Source organism: Aythya fuligula, chromosome 15 (genome assembly GCF_009819795.1).
Source record: "Aythya fuligula isolate bAytFul2 chromosome 15, bAytFul2.pri, whole genome shotgun sequence".
Lineage (NCBI taxonomy): Eukaryota > Metazoa > Chordata > Aves > Anseriformes > Anatidae > Aythya > Aythya fuligula.
The window spans coordinates 12,728,924-12,753,579 of NC_045573.1; the positions used below are offsets into that span (position 1 = coordinate 12,728,924).

At 48.1% G+C, this 24,656-nt stretch overlaps 2 protein-coding genes across 2 annotated transcripts; one reads left to right on the forward strand and one right to left on the reverse strand.

The window, feature by feature from the left end:
* Positions 1-1,277: 1,277 nt before the first annotated feature.
* CCNF (cyclin F) lies at positions 1,278-13,902 on the forward strand. The gene is made up of 17 exons (XM_032197784.1): positions 1,278-1,290; positions 2,929-3,083; positions 3,511-3,617; positions 4,543-4,610; positions 5,390-5,583; positions 5,943-5,996; positions 6,524-6,628; positions 7,199-7,276; positions 7,697-7,848; positions 8,374-8,538; positions 9,206-9,329; positions 9,670-9,850; positions 10,300-10,387; positions 10,750-10,849; positions 11,152-11,282; positions 11,479-11,648; positions 12,185-13,902. Exons 1-17 carry the CDS (start codon positions 1,278-1,280, stop codon positions 12,646-12,648), a joined length of 2,349 nt encoding a protein of 782 aa, XP_032053675.1. The 3' UTR covers positions 12,649-13,902.
* Positions 13,903-14,236: 334 nt separating this feature from the next.
* Positions 14,237-23,569, reverse strand: VRK3 (VRK serine/threonine kinase 3). Its single transcript, XM_032197785.1, has 11 exons — positions 23,047-23,569; positions 21,862-21,914; positions 19,954-20,020; positions 19,054-19,138; positions 18,454-18,553; positions 18,000-18,092; positions 17,527-17,659; positions 16,696-16,816; positions 16,316-16,377; positions 15,254-15,402; positions 14,237-14,569 (listed from the first exon to the last, which is right to left on the reverse strand). Exons 1-10 carry the CDS (start codon positions 23,567-23,569, stop codon positions 15,254-15,256), a joined length of 1,386 nt encoding a protein of 461 aa, XP_032053676.1. The 3' UTR covers positions 14,237-14,569.
* Positions 23,570-24,656: the final 1,087 nt, after the last annotated feature.

A 24,656-nucleotide genomic window follows, 5' to 3' on the forward strand; every position in this document is an offset into this window, starting at 1 on the left:
GCTCCAGTTTCGGGGAGGGATGAGATCTACCTGAGGGCACTCTGCCCCATGACTCACGGAGCATCTCCCGGGGGTATTTTAGCTTTCTGCGCGGAGCGGATTATTCACGTTTTGTTTGCTGACTCAACTTATTTTTAGTTGACAGAAACAGCTGTGAGGGGGAGAAGAAATAAGGAACAAAAGCCGACAGCGTGATTAACTCTTACACTCGAAACACTTCCCAGCTAAAGGGAGCTAAATATTTCATGAGTGCTCGATGCCACTCTGCCATGCCCCAGGAACGTGAGGCAGCAATGTGGATGGAGGTGGTGGACGTGCACGGGGGGAAGCCTTCCACAGCAGCTCCTGCATTCAGGACTGTATTCACACCCGTGGTTGCTGCACGGCTCTGGGGTGGGCACGAGGGGGGAAGCCCCCCGAAATAAGGCACAGAGCCGCCTCAGCTGGGCTCCCCCAGCCACCAAGCTGGAGCACCGGTGATACCTCAGAGCCCCCCAACTCCTCCCGTGGGAGCATCCAGAATGTTGTGTGATGAAATACGCTCCTAAAACCTCGGGGTGTCCTTAAATAAAACTCAGAGACACGCTACCAAATAAAGTTTATTGAAGCTATGCTGGGCCCTGCGGGCCCCGCCTGGCACCGCCTGAGGGGCGCGGGCTCGCAGGCCGCGCCTGTTGCCATGGCAACGGCCGCCCCGCACACGGCGGACGGGGTGGGGGGGATGTTGGGGGGGGGGGGGGGGGGGTCCTTGCTCTCCGCACGCATGCGCCGCAGCCGCCGTGCCCGCGAGGTGCTCGAACCGCCAACTGCCCCGATTCGAATTCGCATCCTCGACGCCCAATCGCGGCCCGCGGGGCGGGCCCGGCCCCGCCCCCCCGCGCCTCGCCGGCCAATCAGGAGGCCCGCTGTGTTTAAAAAAAAAAGTGCGCGCGGCCGGCAGGCGTCGCTCAGCGGAGCCGGGCCGACGGCGGAAAGGGGCGGGGCTTCCGCCACCACCACCACCCCCAGGGTGGGCGGGGCCTTCGGGGATGGGGCGGGGCTTGGGGCGGGGCCGGCCGCGCGCTCCTTCCCTGACCCTCGCTGAGCGCCGAGGGGGCGTGGCCGAGCCCCGGGGACGGAGCGGGCAGCGCGAAGCCCCGCCCCTCCGCGACTAAACCCCGCCCCTCCTCCTCTAAGCCCCGCCCCCCGTAGTGATGCCCCGCCCCCGCGGCGCCTTCCCCTCAGAAGCGCTCCGGGCGCCGCCGCCGCCGCCGCTCGGTCCCCGGGGAGGCGCCGCGATGAAGGCGGGCGGTGAGTGCGGGCCGCGCCGCCCCGGCACCCCCACACGCAGCTCCCCGCGGCCCCTCAGCTCCCGTGGAATTCAAACCGGGGCGGGGACGGGACCTCGGTGGCGTCCCGGGGTGGGGGAGGCCGGGGGGGACCGGCGGGGAGGCTCCCGGAGGCGGCCGGGCCCCGGCGGCGCTGCCCCTGCCGGGAGGGCTCGGGCTGGGCTCCCCCCGGGGCCTGTGGAGCTGGGGAGGGTGCGGGGGTCCTGTCCGTTCCCTTCCCGCTGTGTGTGGGGGGAGCCGCGGGGCAGCGCTGGGCCCCGGCTGCGGAATTACGGAGGAGCAGGTCGAGGGGAAGGGAAAAGGGAGAGAACACCCCCTAAAAATTCCCCGTGCTCCCCCTTTAGCCGTTTCTCTCACCGTGGGGAGAAGCAGGGAGCGGTGCCGCGGGCTCAGCTGCTGCCTTTGGCCCCCACAGATCAGACAGGGCGGTTTGGTGTGTTACAGTGCTGCTCTCACCCCGGTGCTCTCATCTACCTCAAAATATCTCCACATGAGAAATGAGCCGGTGAGAATAGGGCCGGCAGCGCTAGCTCAGGCGTGCAGCACAGTGTTGGGGTCTCCAGCAGAGCCAGAGAGTCTCCTAGGATGCTTCTTTTGGAAGAAAACTAAATAAATTTCCCAGGTATAACCTCTTTTTGTGTGAGACTTGAACCAGATTTGAAAAGTACAACCGAGAAGCCCTCTGTGGCCAATACAAAGACCTTTAAGTGGCCCTCTGATTCGTGGGGCTCAGGCTTTCACTTCAGAATTTAGTTTTGGAGCCCCCCATCTGTGAAGGAAACGTTCAGCCACCTTCAGTCTCAGCAGTGGCCTCTGTTGCCCGAGCCTCTGCCTGCCCTCAGTCCGGGTGGCAGCCCAGCACTGTGCTCTCAGTAGCAGATGGAGAAAGGTTTGTGTTTCCTGTCCTCAGAGAGCAGTACGCTGTGCTCCCCTTGGGTTCGCCCCTCTCGGCTAATGCAGTGAGGGTGAACTCTTAACGAGCAACAAAAGTAGCCAGCGCCCTGGTCTGTGAGCTCTACAAAACGGTGAAGACTTCAGAGAAAGGTTTCCTGGTTCTTAGAGCTCTTCTCTGAGTACCCGTGGCAGCAACTGGCTGCCCAGGAAGGTGGGCTTCTGGCGTCAGCAGGTTTAGTGGGTCTTAACTTCCTAATCGAGCCGGTCACATTTCAAGGTCTGTTATCAATTGAGGAGGAAAAAAGTTGGGAGGTGGGGGAGGTAAATGGAGTTGTAGTGGTGACAGTTTAACTAAACAGGCAAATGGTGGAGTTAGGGCGCAGGAGGCTTCTCCTGGATGAGGAGTGTTTGAGCTGAATGGCAGGAGCCATCCTTCCTGAGCATCTCAGCTTAACTGACTAAACTGAACTAAGAAAAATTGAACCAGTCGCTTCTTCGTAGCTGAGTCTTACAGCATTCTGTGACAGGCTCAATCTCTACAGTTACTGTTTGAAGAAGTATTATATGCTGCAGTCAATAGGTACTTGATCAGATGCATGTTTGTGTGTGCATGTACGCTGTAAGTGCCTTTTTCTCTTGTACTATTGCCTTTTTTTCTTGTACTATTTCATCACTAACTGAGGTGTTCTGTGGTTTTGTTTCCCAGTGATTCACTGTAGGTGCTCCAGGTGTTTTTCTTTCCCTTCAAAGCGGAGGATAAGAAAACGGCCCCGCGTCCTGACGTTGCTAAGCCTGCCCGAGGACGTTCTGTTTCATGTTCTGAAAGGCCTTCCTGCTGAGGACATCCTCTCGGTCAGAGCTGTGAGTCTGCAAGTGCTTCTCCTCTGTCGCATGCAATGGCTTATTTCTGCCATTAGGAGCCAGGACTGCATACAGGAAAGTCTGTGTCCAAGTAAACCTGAAGGAAGGCAAAAAATACATGCAGTAGCTGGGTATTTGGTATCCTAGTAACTTTATTTCTTGCTACTCCAAGCTTCAAAAGAGTAGCAGTGATATTTGTTTGATTTGTGCAACTTTTCTGTGGAAATTGTCTTGCCAGCTCACTGGGACTGAACAAGTTGATTTGGTTTAGCATCTTTTGCCTTAGTGATGGTTAGACAGCAAGAGAGTTATGATCAACTTGTGATTAATTAGTTACCTATATAAAATTAGATCACAAAGAACTATTTCTCCTTTGGTCACTTTACTTTAACAATTATTATTTTACACTTCTTCCCCAACCCTGCAGGTGCACTCACATCTTAAATACCTTGTGGATAATCATGCTAGTGTTTGGGCATGTGCAAGTTTTGAAGATGTATGGCCTTCTCCAAAAAACCTGAAAGTGTTTGAAAGGTAAGCTCTAAGAATCAATATTCCCCTGAAGTTGTAGAGGAGGATGTTTCAAGCTAGATATACAGCTCTAATAAATCTTCACTACAAGTGAGAAATCTGGCTACCCTTTTTTTTTTTTTTTTTTTGTTATGGAAGTCTTTCCATAGGGCAATGAAGAATTATTGATTTCACATGTAAGTTGCAAATAATTGCATACACTGAAGTTATTTCTCTCCAAGGGCATTAGTATTCCATGTTAGAACATGACACATTAACTGAAACGTTACAAGTGCTTCCATAGGAACGTGCAAATGAGATCATAGGATCAAGAGCATAACTGTATTTCTGGGTCCTGGTTGTTTTGGTCACTTCTTGTGCAACCCACTGTACTGAAGCAGATAAAATTCAGTGTTAAAACAAGTGCAGTTTAAATGGGTAATTTATAAAATTAAAAAAGGAAGCACCATAAAAAGGAAGGAGAGTGTCTTACTCATCTGATTTGAAGGCGATGAATCAATATAAATGTCATGCTAATTGTTCTGCTTCTGGTTATTGCCTCTGCTCTGATGCATGTATCATCTTCTTTCTGAAGAAGATTTGTCTGAAAATTGGTCTGGAAGGGAGGAGCACAAGGGCTTGAGGCATGTCCTCGATGGTGCAAGTACTGAAGCATATTATTGCAATCTTGTATTGGGGATGTTGCTTGGGATTGGGAAACTGTTCCTGTGAATTGTCAAATTATCCTGGACATGGACATATGAAAGGGTTGCAGCAAGAAAAGCCACAGCATAATTTGCCTTTAAGTTAGGTAGTGAAAGCACGTATGCTGGTGGCTGGTGAACAGCAGATTCACAGCTTGGCCTCCACTGAAGTAACTTGTCTGCTGATGTGGGCCTGAAAACACCTACTGACTTCAACCTGAGGTATCTTCTGTGTTCCCATTCAGGGCTGCTGAAAGGGGTAACTTTGAAGCTGCTGTGAAGCTGGGAATAGCATACCTGTACAATGAAGGCTGTAAGTGTGGGAGCTTGTGCTTGGGTCCTTGGGGAAGACGGCATAATGGAAAGAAATAAAGACAAGCTGATGGCTTGTAGCTACAGATCAGACTAATTCCCTCATCATTTTCACTGGCGACTTGCAAAGCTATTTCTCCAGTGCCTTCAGCAATGATGTTTTTGTACTCAGGTTCTAGAGCAGTGATGTTCAGAGCCAGTTTGCTGTCTTAAATGCGTGGTTAGGTCTTCTGTGTCACCATGCCTCTTCAGTTTTATCTTTCAGTACAACTTAAGAACTGGGCACTAAACTGCCAGGTGTCCAGTGCCGTGGTGTATGGTGCACAGGGCTTTTAAAACGACAAAATGAGTCTGTGCAAAGCCTACGAATTCATGTTTAGAAGTCATCTTTTGTAAACTCCTGGTCAAACTTGGCTACTTAACTAGTCTGTTGGTTGTAACAAAAGGGACTGATGGCAGGAGGAACCTCCTTGCTGAGGGTGCTAGCAAGGCAGGTAACTTGCACACTAATTCGTTTGTGCAGTGACAGGAATTAACATTGCTTTGAGTGTTGGTATTTGTAGAATGTCTCCTGGGCTTAGGGCTTTATGTTCCTACAGACTAATTATTATAAGATTTGTCTTCTCTTGCCATCTCCCTGATCTTTAAAGCTTTAAGGGGAAAATACAATCCAATCTTTTCCTGGTGGTATCTCATTTTCTCTCTCAGCCTGACTAAATGCCAAAATCATGTTGTGAATAAACTCTGAACTCTCCATTTTTTTTATTGTTGTTTGTTTAGTGTCCATCTCTGATGAAGGTCGTGCAGAAGTGAATGGATTAAAGGCATCTCATTTCTTCAGTCTGGCAGAGCGTTTGAATCTGTGCGCAGCCCCATTTATCTGGCTTTTTATTCGTCCTCCCTGGTCCTTGAGTGGAAGCTGTTGTAAAGCTGTGGTCTTTGAGAGTCTTAAAGCAGAGTGTCAGTTGGAGAAGGTAAGACTGCTTTCTGCCCTTGACTTTAAGACAGGCTGGTAGCTGCACCTACTTCTTTTGGAAAAATTGTTTTCATTTCCCCAAGGAGCTCCTATGCTCTTGCTGTTTAAGTGACTGAGGATCAATCATCTTAATGAATCTGCTGCCAAAGTACACAGTATATCATGAGTACCAGAGGCCTTGTGCTGTGTCTTCTGAGAGATTCAGTACTGTCTCAAAGATGACAAAACATTGAGAAAAGCCAGGGGGAAGAATGAAAGAATGAAAGGCAAACAACTTTACTCTGGAATTAATAGCAAAAAGTTGCTATTGTTCCTTGTTTATCTTTAGCAATACTTTATCTTGATGCTTTTTTTCAGGCTCAGAAAGGATCTATTCTCTACTGCTTGGCTAAGGTCTTGAGTCTCTTTGAGGTGAGCGGTGTTTCTGATTTGATATGTTTGAGGATTCTGAAAATGACTTTTATTGATGCTAATGCTGTGTTTGCCTCGAGTGAAGAAGAGAAAAGTCATCCAAATGTTCTTATCTTCCTCAAGTGGCGTAACAATTTCTGCTCTCGTGGGCTTAACCCAATAATTGTTTAAAGGAACATTATCAACTTAGTTTATCCAATTTTAGAAACAATTACATTAATTTTAGCACGATTATGGGCTTGCTGTGTGGTCAAGAAGCCTTCCATTCATAATGAGCATCAAACACACAAAAATGGCCTTCAGTAGTGAATGAGGTAAAACGATTTTGTCTGGCTGAGGAAAACCACTGCTTCCTGAGACGGAATCTTTAAATGCTGAGTGGATGTTGGAGCAGCCCTCATAATCTGGAGTGGACTCACAAGTTGTTGATTCTGCTCTCCAGTTCTTAGTACAGAGCCATTCTGTAGCTTCTGAAGTATTGAGATCTGTCTGGACAGCATAAATACAGTCACGCCTTTCCTTCTTAGGATGAAGAAAAAAGGAAAGAGTCCCTTGAAATGTTTGAAGAATCTTCAAAGCAGGGTTGTTTAAACAGCTCCTACCTCCTTTGGGAAAGTAACAGAAAGGTTGCTGTAAGTAATTTTGTTTCTCAAAAAAAATTTTCACTGTAATGTCTGAACCTTTGTCCTGTGCAAGGAACATATGGAGAAAGACATCGCTGTTTCTCAAATCTTACTTTCTTCATAACCAAGAATAGTAAGAACATTCACAAATGAGCTCTGGTGTCTGTCTTGGTGTTTAAAGTAAATGAGTCTACAAGTAGTTGTAAAAGGTGTTAGCAGTTCTTTCATAGTGAGCCTACTAAAGGCATAGAGACAGCTGGCCAGTGATCAGGTTGCTCACTTGGGAACAAGAGTGGGGAGATTGCCTGCGTTTTCATTTAAAAAAAAAAAAAAATGCCAAAACTAGTATGTTGGAATCTCCTGTAACCTGTCTCATTTCCTGCAAGACCCTGGGCAAGAGCTGAAGAAAGTTTTTCTTAAAAACAGTGTTGTCATGGTGAGAAACAGAACAGGCAGGTTGCTGAAATAATAGAGGTACCTGCAGGTACTGTTTTTTTCTCTAGATATTAGTACTTCAGTCCTTCTGTTTGTTCTGTAAAGGTAATGGTTTTTGAAATGTGTTTACATTCTCCTCTACAGATGTCAGATCCTGGCAGGTACCTCCAAAGTCTCAGGAAGCTACGGGACTATGCAGCAAAGGGCTGCTGGGAAGCACAGGTAAGATAATTTATTTATTTTTTTTCAACCCCCACACCAGAAAGCTATCTTCATTTGGTCTTATCTATGCGCTGTCACTATAGGCTTAGACTTCTCCCTTCAGAAGCAGGGTCAAAATTGCTGAATAATATCTATATGTGTGTGTATATATACTCTGCAAATCACCCTCCTTTGGAAAATCCTGCACTTCTCCTTGGTACAATCCAAGGGTTAAGCTTGTGATAGACATAAAAGCCTGCCCCTGAATTACATGTGCAGTGTTGGGTATTTTAGCAAGACTAACAACTACAAATTATCTAGCAGTTCTCTCAAGTAGTTTCTCTTGTTCCCTCTTCTCAACAGGAAAATTACAGGACCATTCTAAGCTGCTTTATTTTGCATTTGGTAAAAACCCTTTCTTTTGTGTTTTCTCTACTACAGATAGCTTTAGCCAAAGCTTGTGGGAATGGAAACCAGCTAGGATTAGAGCCAAAATCTTCCAGTGAAATGGTGTCTCAGATCTTTCAAGCCTCCCTTCCTATCAGCAAGCAAAGTATCTTCACTGTGCAGAAAAGAATAAATGAAACAATGAGGTAAAAACTCAGATCCGGGAGTCAGGCCACACAGCAAAAAACTATTTCCCTTTACATCTGTAGAGGGGAAGCACACCTAGAATGAGGTCTGTTGGAAGATGAAATCTTTAGCTTTACTCCTCTGCAGTTCATTATGTGCAATCAGGTGCAAGCTAGTGCGTCGGCAGTGTGAACGCTCAGCACTCCGGTGCCTGGGCACGCTCCCTGGCCTCCTGTTTAGGGGATGGAGGAAGGATCTTGGGGCAGGCTGGGGGTAGGTGGGAACGCCTTGTGCACAGTGTGGAGTTGTGTAACCACAGCCGTGCCCTCTCATGCGAGTGGAGCAGTAGTTGTCTCACAGTTCAGGTTGGGTATCAGGAAAAGGCTCTTCACCGAGAGGGTGGTCAGGCACTTAAACAGGGCTGTGGTCTTGTCTTTGAACTTTTAATTGGAGGAGGAATTCAGAAAACTAGGGAAAGGGAGGGTGTTTGGGACTGATTTGAATGGCTTCTAACTGGGCGGGATGTGTCTGTCTTTGCCATCTAGGTATATCCTGATTGATTGGCTGGTGGAAGTGGCTACCATGAAAGACTTCTCTTGCCTGTGCCTGCACATGACAGTGGGATGTGTGGATCGCTATTTGAAGCTGCGACCTGTACCTCGATCCCGACTCCAACTTCTGGGAATAGCCTGCATGGTTATTTGCACACGGTAGGGTTTCTGACTCATGCTGAGAGGTGGTTACTGTGATCATTCAAATTCATTTGTGCAGCTCAAGCTTTTTTCCCCATGCTAATAATAGTACTGGAAAGAATCTTTGGCTTCCCTCTACAATGACTGCTGCTTGAACTGAATTCAAATACAAACAGTTCCAGTCTCTGCAAGTGAGGCACAGAATATTCCTTGAACATGTTTTTTAATATGAAAACAACTCCATAGTGGTGGATAAGCCTAAATGCATTCCATCAATAACTGAAATCCTTCACACTCTCATCAGCATGAGGATCCCTATAAGGAACAACTGCAGCAGTGTTGTTACCTAGTTCAGTCTGTTATGCTCAGATGAACAGAAGGATGTGGTGGATAATTACTCTTCTCTGTTAATTACCTCAATATCTTGCATCTTAACCTAAGAAAGGTTTTATAAATGAAGAATTAGCAATGTCCTAGTAGGTGGTTTGAGCTAAAAGGTGAAATAAATGAAGAATTGCTATTTATTCTTTCCCAATCAGTACTTGACTTTATAAGGTACTTATTAAAGTTTAACTCCTTGGCCTTCTTGAATGCATTTATTGGCCACAGAAAGAAACAAATAGTGCATAAGTGCACAAGCTCACTCTCTTCTGGGGTTAACTGTTAGTATTCTTTGATGTTGCAGTTTCATCAGCAAAGAGATCTTGACAATACGGGAAGCTGTGTGGCTAACGGACAACACATACAAATATGAAGACCTGGTGAGAATGATGGGCGAGATCATTTCTGCCCTGGAGGGAAAGATAAGGGTGAGTTTGGAAAGTGGAGGGAATACTTTGCCTGTAGGGCTCTTGTAATTAGTGCTTCTTATCTAAGACATTATTGTTTTATGCAGATGTTCTTTATTAGCTATGGAGGCCATGCATGTTTAAGAGCATGCAGGTGCAAAGCTCTCTCTCCTTCTGTAGAGATTAATACTTAGGTCTCTTGAGACAAGTTGAAGACACTTTTCTTCTGGAGAATGTTTCAATGTTAGTGTAGTATTAAAAAAGGAAAAAACACAAATGAAAATGATGTCTTCTGGAAACAACTGTTCTAAATACTTCGTGTTTGTCTTGTATTGCCAACCTCTGTTATCCTTTGTATTAGATACCTACTATTGTGGACTACAAAGAAGTACTGTCAAACATAGTCTCACTGGAGAGAAGAACTCTGCACCTTTACAGCTTCATTTGCGAACTGTCACTCTTAAACACAAGCCTTTTTGTGTATTCCCCAGCTCGCCTGGCTGCTGCGGCACTGCTGCTGGCTAAGATACTACACGGTCAAGGTAAGGAAAGCCCATTCGGAGCAGATTGTCGGATGTCAGTCTGCCTTTCCCTTTTGGGGTGCCTTTTGTTTGTTTACTTGGAGTTTAACCAAGATGTCCCAGTCACTTTGGGGAGGCCAGGTGGAGAGGAGAACAGGTGTAAAATTTGAAAAATTAAGAGTTGAGTTCAGTCTATTTGACTTCTTAATAGCTGTGATGAACAAGAGTATTAGCATCAGCCAATGCAAGTCCAGTGTTTAAACAAGTCTGAAGATTTCTGCCATTGTCTACGATGTAGGATTATATTTAGGTATATCTTAAGTTTTTCACGTAAAGCTATCCTTGAAGCTAATTCTTAACTTAAACTGTGTAGAGGCAAAAGCTCATGGCAATCGTTATCGCTTGATCTTTATCCCATAAAGAAATCTGATTATAGAACATGAAATGGTAATGCCTGTTCTCTTCTCTAGCACATCCCTGGACCAGCCAGTTGTCTGAGTGCACTGGCTTCTCTCTTGAAGACCTGTTGCCCTGTGTGCTAAGCCTCCACCAAAAATGGTAAGACTTCTGGAACTCTTTTGGGACGAAACATGAGTGTGTGTATTCCAGCTCTCGCATCCATGCTGCATCCATAGGCAGCCCTTCCCCATGAAGGAGGTGGCTTTGGGAAACTGCCTTGCTCTCTCTACCATGAGGCACTGAAGTCTAGGGGCCGCTTCACTGACAGTTACTCTGTTTGTCCTGGTAGTGGCCCTGGGTTACAAAGACCTGGTGGTCCTCAAGTTAGTTCCCTGGTGAAATGCCAACTTCTTCAGCACAGAGCTAAGGTGGACAGAGGGAATGCACATAAACTGCTAGGTTTTGCTGTCACTGTTTCATGTAATTCATTCTAAGACTAGGACTTCAATCTGTCTTTGCAGTTTCCATGATGAGGTCCCAAAGGATTATAGGCAGGTGTCCTTAACTGCTGTGAAACAACGATTTGAAGATGAGCGTTATGAAGAAATAGGCAAAGAAAAGGTGGGTTAGCTCTTTGTTTCATTTGCTGAAGCTGGACACCCGGAGCAAAGCTACCATGTGGCAGGATGTACAAAACTTCACATAAGGGGAAGTGGGTTTTAACTTCAGGTTTTTGGAAGCGAGAACAACTAGGTAAAGTTGTGGCTTTTAAACTTCCCCTGCTGGGATTGCAACTGTAGGGTTGAGAACGTGTAGGAAGAACTCACCAGGATAGCTTACTTCTAGAAAAATAAGGATAAAATAGCTGTCTCCTGGCAGAGGGAATCACTTGATCTAATTCTTACTGACCCTTTATTTTTCAGATGATGAGTTACAGCCAGCTCTGCTCAGTGTTGGGTGTGAAACAGGAGGACCCGGAGCCCAGTCCTTTGCACACGAATGTGGTGGAAATTGAGACTTTCCTTAGCTCTCCCTCTGGAAAGAGAACTAAAAGGCTAGTATAAGTCATTGCTTTAAATGTCTCTGAAGACACGAAGATGTCTCCTCTTTCCTCCCCTCTGGTATCCTCAGGTTCTATTCTTAGATAAGATCATTTTTTCTGTAATCGCCTTAATTGGCATACCTATTAAAAGAGCTGGAAAAGTAGATCTCTTTTTTTAATGCGTGACTTCTGCATTTCTTTGCTACAGGAGGAGGGAAGACAGCATTCAGGATGACAGAGGCAGCTTTGTGACTACACCTACAGCTGAACTGTCCACCCAGGAAGAAAGCCTTCTAGACAACTTCCTGGACTGGAGTTTAGATTCCTGCTCAGGTTATGAAGGTGATCAGGAAAGCGAAGGCGAAAGAGATGGAGATGGTGAGGCTTTTATTCTCCTTATAAAAACTAGACAAGAATTAAAACTGGCTTGTTATCTTTGCTTAAAACTGTTTCTCAGGCACCAGGAGCCTGAACTTTCAGCAGAAGGTCAGCTGGAAGAACTCTTCCCCCTTTCCCCAGTGATTATAACTGTTAAACTGTTTTAGGAATATACAGAAGAAAAGGAACATACTGCTTCAGAACATAATGAAGGATTTTGGTAGTGGCTTAGCGTTTCAAGACAGTATTTTCAGATACAACAGTAGGCCAAACCTGATGAATGGGATCACTTGTAGCCAATTAAACATTATTATCTGTTTGTTCTGCTGATGCAGAGACTGGCCTTTCATTTTGCAAGCAGTTGTTAGGCAGTACCTATCCAAACAGGCTGAGGGGGAAACGGTCTACCCTCCTGTCCATGTGTAAGAAGACACACAGTTCATATTTGTATGGTTTTTTTTCTGCTTGACTGTGCTGAATGCCTGCTTGGTGATGCCCAAGTCATAACCAACCTTTCCCTTTTATCACCCTTGCAGTGACAGGTCCCAGTGGAATCTTGGATGTGACGGTGGTGTACGTGGACCCAGCGGAGCACTGCTGTCAGGACTCCAGCGATGAAGACAACCTCTCTGCAGAGTGGTCCGAGCATGCGGCACCGCAGAGGAAGGCCAAGACAGCAGATGACACTCAAAGAGTTTCAACATACCTTGCCCCAAGAAACCCTAACCGGGAAGGGAGCTCGGGCTACTCTTCCATCAATGGTGCTAGTCCTACATCTTCTGTAGAAGGCAGCTGTGGAGTACCTCTCAAACCTACCTCAGCACTGTCTCTTGGCAGCGCCATGAACAAGGAGCCATGCCTGCCTCGTTACTTGGAATCATGTTTACAGTCAGTGTGTGCTAGGTCTAGTGATGGCAAGTGTGACAGAAGGCAAGTCAAACGAAAAAACATAGCGGAACACAGTGAAGGAAGGGTGAACTTGGGCTTCTTAAGCCTCTGACTTCACGCTTTTTACTTCTCTAGGTTTCCTGGAAACAGTATTTCTGTCATAGTCGTACAGGGATGATAGTGAATAATTGACAATACCTCCAAAAAGAGCCCTTCCCCTCAACTTTGCCTATCAATGATCTGCAAGCCTGTCTTTTAATTCTGTAGCTCACTTCTGGGCTGTTTCCTTCCTTGATATCTGTCTTTTTTTAAGTATCCCCTATTGTCTGGTCCTGTGCAAATTAAGATCCTTTTCCACTGATGAAATGTTATAGCTTGTCATACCTCACCAGTTAATTCTTGGTGATAGGAAACTTGTCATGTCCCTTGCTTCACTGTGAGGCCTGGCACTATAAAAGAAAGGAATTTATTTTTGGTTGCCAAGTTACTAGATGTAACACTATGCTTGAATTCTTCCATTTGAAAAACCTTTTTGAGGTTGTGCTGCCTTTTTTTTTTCCAGCCAGGTACTATATCAAGTCAGCTGGTGCTTCCCTTGTCTGTGTGTGTGTATATATACTCTTTGCTGCACTGATCTAAGGTTTTTATGGATACAATCAAGAGGTAAATGAAGGCTCACAGCAGGTCTGAGCTTTTATTTTTTTAACCTACCTCTCACATGGTTTTAAGCCCTATTTGCCTCAGGCCTTAGTTGCCATATGTTCCCTCACCTGAAAAATCCTCCTCCTGTGCCTTATGCTTCACTGCCCGATGCTACAGTAATGTGATCTCCATGAACTGTTAGTCTATGCTGGAACTGTGTGGTTAAGCTGCCACCTCCAGCCAGTGGCAAAACTTCATTTCCTGTCTTGCACAGTCTTCCTTGCTATTTCTATTAACGTGTCCTGAAATAAAGCACAAATCACTTGAACACTAGAAACAGGCATCAAGTTAGTAATGGCAAACATTCTGTCGTACAGAAAGCCTTAACTTAATTTTTATTGTAACTGGATCCTAATTCACAAAGGCAGCATCTACTTTTCTTACAAAGAAATTATCTTCTGTGCTGTATCCATAGTGATGCTGACCCCAGCCTAGCCAACCCTGGTTAAAGCTCTGTCAGCCTGTGAATGTTGGGAAAACAGCCTTCTTTTTAAAAACATAGTGAGCATTCAAATACCAAGGTATAAGACTTCCAGGAGATGTCAATGAACTTAACACTGGAACTGGACTCCATGATTCTTCCTTTGTTTAGAATTTACTGTGGCAGATGGCAACAGTTCAGATACACACAATGTAGTGACTTTTTTATAAAACTTTTTTTTTGTATAAATAGATGGCTCCTTGTATTACTTCTGTGGATGGTATCCCCTTCGCCTACTGCACTGAGCTGGGGCTTGGAGAGTTAAGGTACTGCTTAGGGATGAAGTCAGGGTTTAGCTCTGAGCCAAGTTGTTAGGATTGAGTTCCAAAAGGGACAGCCTGTAGGCTATTTACATGAACAGCATGAGCAGCTGGGAGAGCATCCTGCAAATTGCCATTACATGGCAAAAAAAAAAATTAGATGGGGCTCAAATCACCATCACAACTCTATAGCATCCCCAGAAAGAAAGCCTCCAGAAATGCCTTGAACATGACAAATAACTGCATGACAGGGGGCCTTAGGTGCTTGTCTGTAAAGTTTATTATAAAACAACGTACTGCCACTGTTGTCACTTAAAAAAGTCCCTGATTTAGTTTCTTTGTGCCCTTCTCCTGGTGGCTAGAGTGCACTTCTCCAGCTGTTTACACTAACTTGCCACGCAGGAGCATCTTCACAGTAGCTTCTTACAGCAGTGGCTCAGCATTCAGTAGCATGTTACATTAAAATTAGAGGAAAACGCTTTTAAAAAGTCTTTCTCTAAACCAGGTAGGTAAAAGTTAAATGTCTTCTGAAAAGGGGCTCACACTGCAGAAAGTTTTGAACTCTGTTCTCCAGTCCAAGTTTCCTTGATCTAAAAGAAAAGGCACAAACAGGAATATTAACCAGCATTTGTACAATTCCTTCCCAGAAATCTGTTCCTGGGGCTCCTGCTTAATCCAGAGGCAGGCCCAGACTAGACGTAGATTTGTCTTTGTATTTATTTGTATTGTATCTCTTATCAAACCTTCACCTTGGCATGAAGTGTTTCATGGACAAAATAGAGCACTTGTGCCTACAGAGCTGCACTAGAAGCTGGCTTTATGAAAAAGAACTACAAAAGGTACAGCCCAGATTCTGGATTTTCTTTTTTTTCTTTTTTTTTTTTTTAAGAAAAAGACCACATCAATCTGTACTTTGTTAGCACCTTCAGGGCCCTGCAAACTTCAGCCTTTATTGCACCTGGAAGAAGGTGGCAAGTATTACGCCTTTCTTCAAAACCTCAAAGAAACAGATGTGACAACTGCTAAGCTTGGCCTTGCATAGCACTGGACTGGCCTCTTAGGAGGGAACGGTGAAAGAACAGTGCTGCTTTCACAGTCAGGAGGAGCCTCGTGGTCTCAGGTGAGTTCACAGACCACCCTACTCTCTTCTCACCTCTTGCTGCTGCCTGCAGCACCCCAGGGCGTACGGCACCAGGCAGCAGTGCCGTACTGCTCAAAGCAGCACAGGGGCACAAGTGCTTTGCACTGTGGCAGTCTGAACTGCAGGCACTTACTTAGGGCACTATCGTGATAGCCACAGAGTCGTAAGCTGATGCTTTCATCTTCTCCAGTGGCTTTTTGAAGAGCTGCCGCAGGAACTCATAGTTGGGCTTCTCCTCATACTCCAGTGCCATTACTTGCTGCAGGTAGCGCTGAAGGGCATCTGCAAAATGAGGAATGTCACTGCCCAGAGCAGCACGGCCACCCATCATCTTTACAAAGCTGCCAAATAGCCTCTCCAGACTGCATTCCCTGTAGACAGCTCACTCACCTGCCTTGGCCAGCTGCGGAGAAAAGAAAACAAAACCTGGACTGCATCAGGAGCAGTGGGAGCAGCAGGTACAAAGGCAGTGATTCGCCCCCTCTGCTCTTGTGAGGCATCACCCGCAGTGCCCTGCGTTCAGCTTGGGCCCCCAGCACAGGAAGGACAGGGAGCTGCTGGACTGAGTCCAGAGGAGGGCCACGAGGGCAAACAAAGGGACGGAGCACTTCCATTATGGCTGAGAGAGCTGCCTCCTTCAGCTCAGAGGAGAGAAGGCTCTGGGGAGATCTTACAGCGGCCTTCTAGTACCTAAAGGGGGCTACAGGAAAGCTGGAGAGGGACTCTTTGCCAGGAGCACAGTGATAGGACAAGGAGTCTTTAAAAGAGAGTAAAAGAGAGTAGATTTGGATCAGATCTAAGAAATTCTTCGCTATGTGGGCGGTGAAACCAGATGATCTTTAAGGTCCCTACTCACCCAAACTGTTTTGTGGGTCTATGAAAACAAAAGGCTAATATGAAACTCAAAGATAGGGTGGGGAAGTGACCCAAATCCTGCATTTTTAAAGCCCCCAGAACACTTGCCTCTTCAGCAAGGCTCATGAATACAGATAATGGGCAGCAGCCCTCTTTGTTTTGCTGCAAAGAAAACAAGGGATTCATTCACAGGGGAAGCCTGTCAGCTGCTCCATGCAATGCTTTGCCACCATCACCACTGGAAGCCATCCCAGCTAGCACGCCAGCACAGGGAAGGCTCTGACCTCAAGTACAGTCAATCCTCCCTCCACAAGAAGCCCACAGGAAAGCAAGCCCACACCTGGAATTGCTCTCTGCCCGATGAAGCACTGTCGGAGAAGGCATGTCACATCTGCTTTGTACCTGGAATAATCAGTGCAGAGTGCTGTCAGATGAGAAGCAAAGGAGCAGGCCCTCAAGCAGCCCACCTTTAACAACAGGGACAAAAAAAGGCTGAATTCAGGTGGCCAGGTTCTAAATGGTGCTGAACTCTGGGTTCACCAATAACCCTTTTGTTTGGGAGACACAACTTTGGCCACCTGCTTCCAGTCTCAGCCTTTACAGTGGATTAACCCACATCCCAATAGCGTACTGTGACCATGTGGTTTCTCTTTAAGTCATAGAACATTCCTCTGCACTTTCTGCTGAGCATTTCCCAAAAGAGCAGAAGATTTCTCCTACTTCTCTTTCTTCTCCACCACAGCTTCCACGTTCTTCAGATCATGAGACCAAGGCAAGAAGCCACAGAGCCATTTCAGGAGACAGTAGCCCAGAGATTCCAAGTCACTCCGTCGAGATGGTCCTGATGGGAAAGAAGGGAGATTGACACATGAAAAAATGTTTGGGAGGCTAGCACCTTTCCTTCAAATGAAAGTAGAGACTAGCACGCATTGCACAACCTCGGAAGTCTCTATTTTAAGCGTTCTTTATGTAAAACAGGCAGCCTTGTGACGGTGCACAAGCCTAAGGAGCTGAAGTACAGAAATGCAAGAGTTTCACTGCTAGAGGATATCGGTAGTTCTGAGAGCCTGCTGCCACACAGCTGAACGAGCACATCCCAGCCCCTGCACGAATACTTGCCCAGTGTGAACATTGCAACCAAGAGAGGTACTGGCTAATTTAAATACCCTTCCAGCTCTCACTGCTTCAAGGTCAGAGCAAAGCCAGCTTGCTTCAACTCTGTTTTGGGCAGGGATCCAGTCTGGTTTGAAACATATCCCTGCTAAGCCAGCAGGAAGCAGCCCAGTTTTCTATTCCTTGCATGCCTGCAGTAAAGCCAAGGCTCCAGATGGAGCAGGAACATCCCTGCACCTCTTGCTGCTGTTGCTGAGTAACCTGGCAAGTCCCAGCACAGCAGCCTAGAGAAAGGTTAGAGGGAACAGCCCGACCAGAAGCTGAGTTGCAGGTGATGATTTCCAGGCATTTTTACTGACAAATGCCAGCTCCAGAGAGCAATGCCACAGAAACAGCTCTGTGGCAAGCTTGACTGGCTTGTGTCAGAAAGAGACTGACCTGCTCCCCTGTGGCTGTCCAGACTGATAAACTCTATCGTGCCTTCGTGAGGGGTCCTGCTGCCTTCGCGCTGAGCCACGTGCTTCCCTCCTGGGCAGTAACGGAACGCAAAGCAGTAGCCCGCTAGGGTCACCTACAAGACATCAAGGAACACACGTCTGAGCATTAATGCTTGGGGCCAGGACCCCGAGCTGTGTATCTGCTCCTCTTCCTCCATAGGTCTCCAGGACAGAGCCTGAAACTTCCCTCCACTGAATCTCCTTCTTGCAGACTCCAGGTGGCATGGCAGGTACCACGTCCACTCCTTCAGGTGTTAAATCTGTGAATTCCCCAATCCTGCACTACAAAACCTACTTGAGCACTGCACAGAACGCATCGTTCCCCTGCTCAAGAGCAGGATCCTGGGTGTTCTGTCCTGTTTCACAAGCCCTCCTGCACTGCCATTTCCTTGCAGCACGGCTCCAGCTCCATACCTGCGTGAGGTCTGCTGGGTTCACGTAGATGTTCTCAGCCGTGATGTCCCCATGCACGTACTCATTTTCATGAAGGTACTCCAGGCAGTCTAGCTACAAGTAAACAGAAAATGTCAACGTATTAGACCCATGCATTCCTTCTGCACACGGGCTTTCCCTAAACTGGACTTTCCAACGCAGCTCCTTGAAGCTGTGTGCAGGTACACATTAGCACCAAGTCTCACAGATTCTGATTTTCAAGTGCCAGGTTTCTTTCATTCTCCTTATCTCAAATTCCTTCCAATTTACATACTGCTCAAGAGATGCTGCTCAAGTTCACAACAGGCTCAAGTGATGCTGCTTTAAGACCCCAGCCAAGCCCCTGGGTTAGCTTTAAAACATCTTTAAAAGATTAGGGAAAAATTGTATGCCTTTTCTGAACAAGTCTCTTGGAAAGAATTGGTTCTCTACGTACCAGCCGGACTACGATCTGAAAAGCTGCCTTCTCATTCAGGCGTACGCCATCATTCAGGATGGAGTGAAGAGTTCGCCCTAAGTCTGAGAACACCAAAAACCTACAAGAGACAAGGACTTGGCAGTACCTACCTGGTTCAGAAACCCTACAACAGACACTCATCAAGCATTCTACCTGGATTAGACCTGTCCCCCACTTCATGTTGACGTGGGCAAAGCTTTTCTCATTTCTTATATATAACAAAAAACTCTATGAAAAGGAGAGACATGCTGACCACATAATACAAAGTCTCGTCTCCCCTTTTGAGTTAAGTTTAAAAGGCAGCAATAAGATGTCCCTGGGCCTGAGGAGCAGAAACAGCAAAAGCAATGACTTCACCAGCAACACAAAGACTGAAGGGAACAGGTTATTGGGAGAGGCCATAATTTTTGGTAATAAATAATTTTGGTAATAAATGAAATAGGAGCAATACATACTTAGGAGCCTGTGAACAGCAAGAAATGAAACAGCAGAGAGCAAGAGGGAAAGAAAGAAAAAGCCCAAGAGGATGGCAATTGTGGACAAAAGAGCTCAGCTGTGTCCTTCACAGAGTCACCTCACCTGTATTTATCTGCATGCAGTCCAAAGCCAACACAATTGGGGATTCCCAGCAGGGGCAAAGAGTGTAGCTTCTTCCACTTATCCACTAGAAGGCAAGAGAAGAGGACAAAGTGCAGCAGATGCTGCTAAGGAGCTCCAAAACAAAGGAGCTCAGTCAGGGATGGCCTTTCTCCAAAGGCCTGATCTGCCCTGGGCAGCTCAGTTAAAAGTCACTCTCCTACTGATTCTGTCCCAGAAATGCCAGCCTAATATGCTGGGGTGTTAGCATGTCAATGAACACAGCACTGCAGAGCAAGAATACGACAGCAGGGATGCTGGAAATACCAGAGCAGGCTAAAGCATGTGCGTGCTATGGGGCTATGTAAAACAAGAAGGGAAGAAGAGAGAGTCAGAAGCAGTGATGGACAAGCAAATTCTACACATAGGCTTGGGAAGGATTTGATTGCAGTCTTCCCAGAAGTGCAGGTTTGTCAGGAATTCCCCCAAAACCCCTGCTCAAACACCTGCTCATGTTCCCTGGTCAGATTTGCCCGTGCTCAGGCTTTTGAGTCAACTGAGTAAATACTTGACAGCAGCTGACAGAAATGAGGAAGCAGCACAGAAGAGAGAGCGAGCAACGGCCAGCCAGGCTGCAGGATTCAACAGCTACCACCGAGATGAAGACGAAGCCTGGGTAGAGCAGGAGAGCAGCTTCAAAATGCCAATATTACAGTGTCCTGAAGGCAGGGACAGCCTGGGAGAGCAGGCTCTTGGCTGAACTGCTCAGCACTCTGGCACAGATGAAGCAACAAATTAGTTTATTCTAGCCTTGCCTTCTGAGAGACCGACAGAACCAACGAGAGAGTGATGCCAGTTTTCCTAACAAGCAGCCTCGTCCCCACCGTTCCAAGAAGCACCAACCTGTGTCTTTCTTTGCAGCTCGCTGGAAAAAGTTCTGTTCATTGTAGATCTTGCCATCTTTGGCATCCTAAAGGAAACAGAAAGAAAATGCATTACTTCAGCAACACACCCCCTGCTGGAATGGCAAATTTGGGCAAGACTGCTATAAGACCTTCACTAAATATTTTAAAACCTCCCCCTTCCTACCCCCAAAAAACAAAAGAACAGACAGCAGAAGAGCTGAGAAGAGAGTTCAGGTCTTTTGGCTCACTATTTAACGCTGCACCTGACAGCTGCACCGACTCCAAGCATCAGCATGGAAGGAGGGAGCAGCTCTCACACTGCACGTTTCAAGCACTACCACTAAGAAGCATCCCTCGGTTAAGAGCACCTAGACAACGTGAACCATCTGGCAGCCTAGAACGAGCTCTAGTCCTGAAGCTGTTATGTTAGAAGGAGACAGAGGCAACCTTCATAGCCACAGCACAGATGAGGTTCTTTCTGCGAAGAGGCAAGTCAAAGCTATTCCATTTTATGCTAGCTGTCAGAAAACGAGACAAGTATTCGCAACATTTCCTAAGTGTCTCGGTAATGTGTTGGATTCTTAAAATCCATCCTTTTTACACCAGTCAGCACTACTGCTCATTTACTACTGCTGTTATCAAGTGACCTGATGGTTTACAATCAACGTATACACGTCTGTGTGCCCACACACGTTTATACAGACATACACAGAAATATGCTCAGGACGCTGCACGCTAACTTAGGGCAGATGCTACGCATGGGAGGAGGCAGCCGTTTCACATCCTGGCTGGTTTGATACCAAAGACCCCACCCACGAGCAGCCCCGCTTTCTGAGGGATCAGCAGTCTCCAGACAACACCAACGACCACGTTCCAGATATTTCATTGTGCATCTTGCCTGGAAAGCCAACCTGAACCAAAATGCTCTCGTGTGCTCTACTACAGACCGCTACAGCCGCCAGGGCTGGGCTGCAGTCAGAAGACTGCTGATCAAAACACCAGAAGGTGCAAAATACAGGAGCTGGGAGCGTTACGTACAGAACTGAACAAAGATCCCCACCTACTGGTTCTAGTTTTGTGGCAGCTAGCTGTCTGTTCTCATTAACGCTCTATTCTTTCTCCACTCTCTTATGTAGCTGTCCTCTGACAGAAGAGTGAATAATTTTACTAGCACATGTGAGTGGGCACCACCACGTCCCCCACAGAGCCATCAGTCATCAACTCAATTTCAACTGCAGAACAGCAATTACTGAAAATAACACGTTTCCGGAGAACACAAATCTTTGGAAGCGCCTAGGAAGCTGGCTTAGAATTACAACTTCAATTACTGTTTAATTTAAAGATGTGCTCTGGTGTTAAGAGTCTCTCAGTATAACCTCAGCGTAACCACCAAATGCTGTCATCTCCAGTTCCCCCCTGATTTCAGCAGGATTTATGCCCTTGCCATACAGGAAGAAAGCAGGCCTGACATTAATGGAACAAGAACTCTATCCTACAGCACTAAATTCACGTTTAGAGATTACTGAGCCTTGTGGATTGAAGGGGCAGCCTTCTGGGATGAAGAGGTTTTTGTCTGTCTGTTTGCTTTTAAATGAATTCCTCGTAGCTGTTTTTCTTCACACCTCTAGCGGAACAGCCAACGTCTACTGAAAACCAAGCAAGAGATTCCTGGGAAGTTTTATCCATCTCCTAAGCAATGGTGTTACTCTCTCCCTCTGAGGGATTTTACCTACAGAGATGAGGACAGTGAAGCCAGTGCACACCCCACGAGGTGGCACAGCTTCAGGCTAGAGGGGTCCTCTCTGCCCACCTGCCCTGAATGCCACCTCTAGCCCTACAGGCGGGTGGGTCAGGCCCTGGACACAGCACTACACACTACTTCTTACCCAAACAGATCAAAACTCACAAGTTTGAGGGAGAATCTTTGCTTTTGAGGACAGGCTCCAGATGCTGACTGTGCTGTGGAAGGATGGAACAGATGTGGTTACAGAAGCACAGAAAAGAGCTACTCGCAGTGTCAGCTATGCCATTAAACACAGCCTGCACAGCCCGGCTTTTACTTAGCCTCTGCTTCTTTCACTTGGACTTTGCAAAAGCTTCCTCCGTGACAGCGCCTTCCCATACTGCCACAAAATAATTCTTACCTTGCTCCAGAAGCACAGCACCCTGACATGCTTCAGGTGCAGATCTGCTTAAGTCACAGCAGCATCTACGCATGGCTACAGTAGGGGGGTGCTTTGAAGACGGCACGCAAAGAACAAATCATTAGTAGAATCTCAAAGGCATCCCCAAATTAATTTGATGAGAGTTCCCTCTGGCTCACTATGTAGTTTTTCCAGTCTGTAAGAGATCGCAGTCCCTCCTCCTCTGCGTAATGTTATTATGTACATGTGACCTTCCTCCTCCAAAATGTGCACCCATTACTTTGCCTTGGGGAAGGTTCCTTTCTGCTGCTCGCAGCCTGGATGCCACACAGAGGTTATCAGCTGCTCATCATCCAAAAGGTGTCTCTGTAAGAGCACCTTCCACTACAGTAACAGCATTGATCTGCTCTTTTTCTGCCATCACGTCTGTGGATGCCCTGCCTTTGTTACGAAGTGGCATAACCAAGTAGAAGGAAACTAAGGCCGAACATCGGGCAAAGCTTACTAGTAGGGACAATTCCTCCTGAGCAGTGTGTTCAGGGTGACGGTGGGGAATGGGATCAAAACTTTTCCCTTGGAAATACAGAAATGGAGTGGTGAGAAAAGCTCAGCACGCACTGAACAGCCGAGACAATGCCCTGATGATTTCTCTGGTTCCTTTTGGCCCTGAAACGGGGAAAATCCCCACCTGACATTTACACAGCCCCGACAACACCTGCGGCACAGGAACTCGTGCAGGGGGCTCACGGCCTGTGGGTTGTGAACCTAAAAAAACAGGAAACGGCAGCACGGCCTGCAAGGCTTCTGGTCCCAGCACCGACCCCAACCCCACGGGGCCAAAACCCGGTGTGGGGCCGCCAGCCCCCACCCCACAGCCCCCGGGGACCCCCCGCCAGCCCTGCCCGGGCCGTGTCCCCCTCACCCCCAGCTCCCCGTCCCCACAGCACCTTCGTACATCAGCCCGGGCCCGCCGTGCTCCAGCAGCCGGCCCAGCCTCCAGCGCCTCTTGCCGTGATCCTCCAGCACCTCGGCCTCCGGGAACGGCACCGCCGCCACCGGCCGCGGCTTGCGGGGCGAGAAGGAGCCGCGCTTCGCCGCCGGGGACAGGGACGGGGACGGGGGCGGCCGGGAGGCCCCCGAGGGGGACGAGGAGCCGGGCCCGGCCGCGGGGCTCCGGGCCTGCCACGGCGCCGGGGCCGCCGCCGCCGCTTCCCCCGGGGCCGGCGGCAGCCGCTCCCCGCAGGCCGGGCAGAACCTGAAGGCGGCCTCCACGCCGCGGCCGCACTGCGGGCAGAAGCGGGCGGGCCCGCGGGCACAGCCGGGATCGGGATCGGGAGCCGGAGCCGGAGCCGGGCTCTGCTGCGGCCCCGCAGCGCGGCCCCGGCCCCGCCGCCCGCGGCCCGGCATCGCCGCAGCCCCGCCGCTGAGGGCCCGCGAGGAGCCGCTGCTGCCCGGCACGGGCACGGGCATGCGCGAGGATGGGGGGGACGGGGGGGGACGGGGGCGGCTCCTCGGCACCGAGGGGGTCGGGGTGGAGTGGGGTGGGGGAAAGGGGGTGAGGAAGGGGAAGGGAAAGGGAAAGGGGGGATATAAGGAAGGGGAAGAGGAATGGGGTGAAGGAGGAGGAGAAGAGGATGAGGATGGGGAAAGGGGAGGAGAAGGAGAAAGTGAGGAAGGGAATAAGGATAAGGATTAAGATAAGGATAAGGATGGGGAAGAGGAAGGGAATGAGGATGGAGAAGGAGAAAGGGAAGGAGAAGGAGGAGAAGGAGATAGGATAAGGATGGGGAATGGAAGGGGATGAGGATGGGGAAAGAGAAGGGGAAAGTGATGAGGATAGGAAAAGGGAAGGGGATGAGGAAGGGAAAGGGGATGAGGAAGGGGAAGCAGATGAGGATGGGGAAAGGGAAGCGGATGAGGATGGGGAAGAGGACGAGGAAGGGGAAAGGGAAGCGGATGAGGATGGGAAAAGGGAAGAGGATGAGAAAGGGGAAGGGGATGAGGAAGGGGAAGAGGATGAGGATGGGGAAAGGGAAGGGGATGAGGATGAGGAAGGGGAAGGGACAGAAAGAGAAGGAAGGGGAATGCTGCCAGGGGCTGCCCCTTCTGCCTCAACCAGCCTTCCCAGGTCCTGGCTCTGGAGGAAGGAGGATATTTCTGTTACTACCTTCTTGGTTTCAGGTTATTGGTTTGTTATTTAAGAAATTATAATAAAAAGCTACATAAAAGCGAACTTAGGACTATGAAACGGGTTCTCCAAAGTGTATGAGTGCTGGGGTTAATCAGACAGTGTCGGGAGGAGTAACAAGGCCCGCCGCTCTCTGTACAGCACACCATGAACCTCGGGCCGGCCCCACAGGGCCAACACAACAAATGCGGGTGGGCTGCGGCCGTTCTGCCCCGGGTGGGCACAACAGGGTCGCATGTGAGGAAGGTACCGGTGGGACAGGCACAGGGGGTGCTGTCACGATGGCATCGCCCTCCAGACCTCGTCCTGGCCAGCCTGCAGCACCTCGCGTGCAGGGAGCGGGCTGGCAGCAGGCTGGGGCAGCAGCTG

What these genes read in the sequence shown, in the direction of transcription:
- CCNF (XM_032197784.1), top strand. An exon ending in AACCTGAAAGTGTTTGAAAG is followed by an intron (nt 3,618 to 4,542) that starts GTAAGCTCTAAG and finishes GTTCCCATTCAG; the next exon opens with GGCTGCTGAAAGGGGTAACT. An exon ending in TAAGATACTACACGGTCAAG is followed by an intron (nt 9,851 to 10,299) that starts GTAAGGAAAGCC and finishes TCTCTTCTCTAG; the next exon opens with CACATCCCTGGACCAGCCAG.
- VRK3 (XM_032197785.1), bottom strand. Translation starts at nt 23,569, where the DNA reads ATGCCCGTGCCCGTGCCGGGCAGCAGCGGCTCCTCGCGGGCCCTCAGC. An exon ending in GCCCGGGCTGATGTACGAAG is followed by an intron (nt 21,915 to 23,046) that starts GTGCTGTGGGGA and finishes ATCCTTCCACAG; the next exon opens with CACAGTCAGCATCTGGAGCC. An exon ending in GGACAGCCACAGGGGAGCAG is followed by an intron (nt 16,817 to 17,526) that starts GTCAGTCTCTTT and finishes CTTTCCCATCAG; the next exon opens with GACCATCTCGACGGAGTGAC.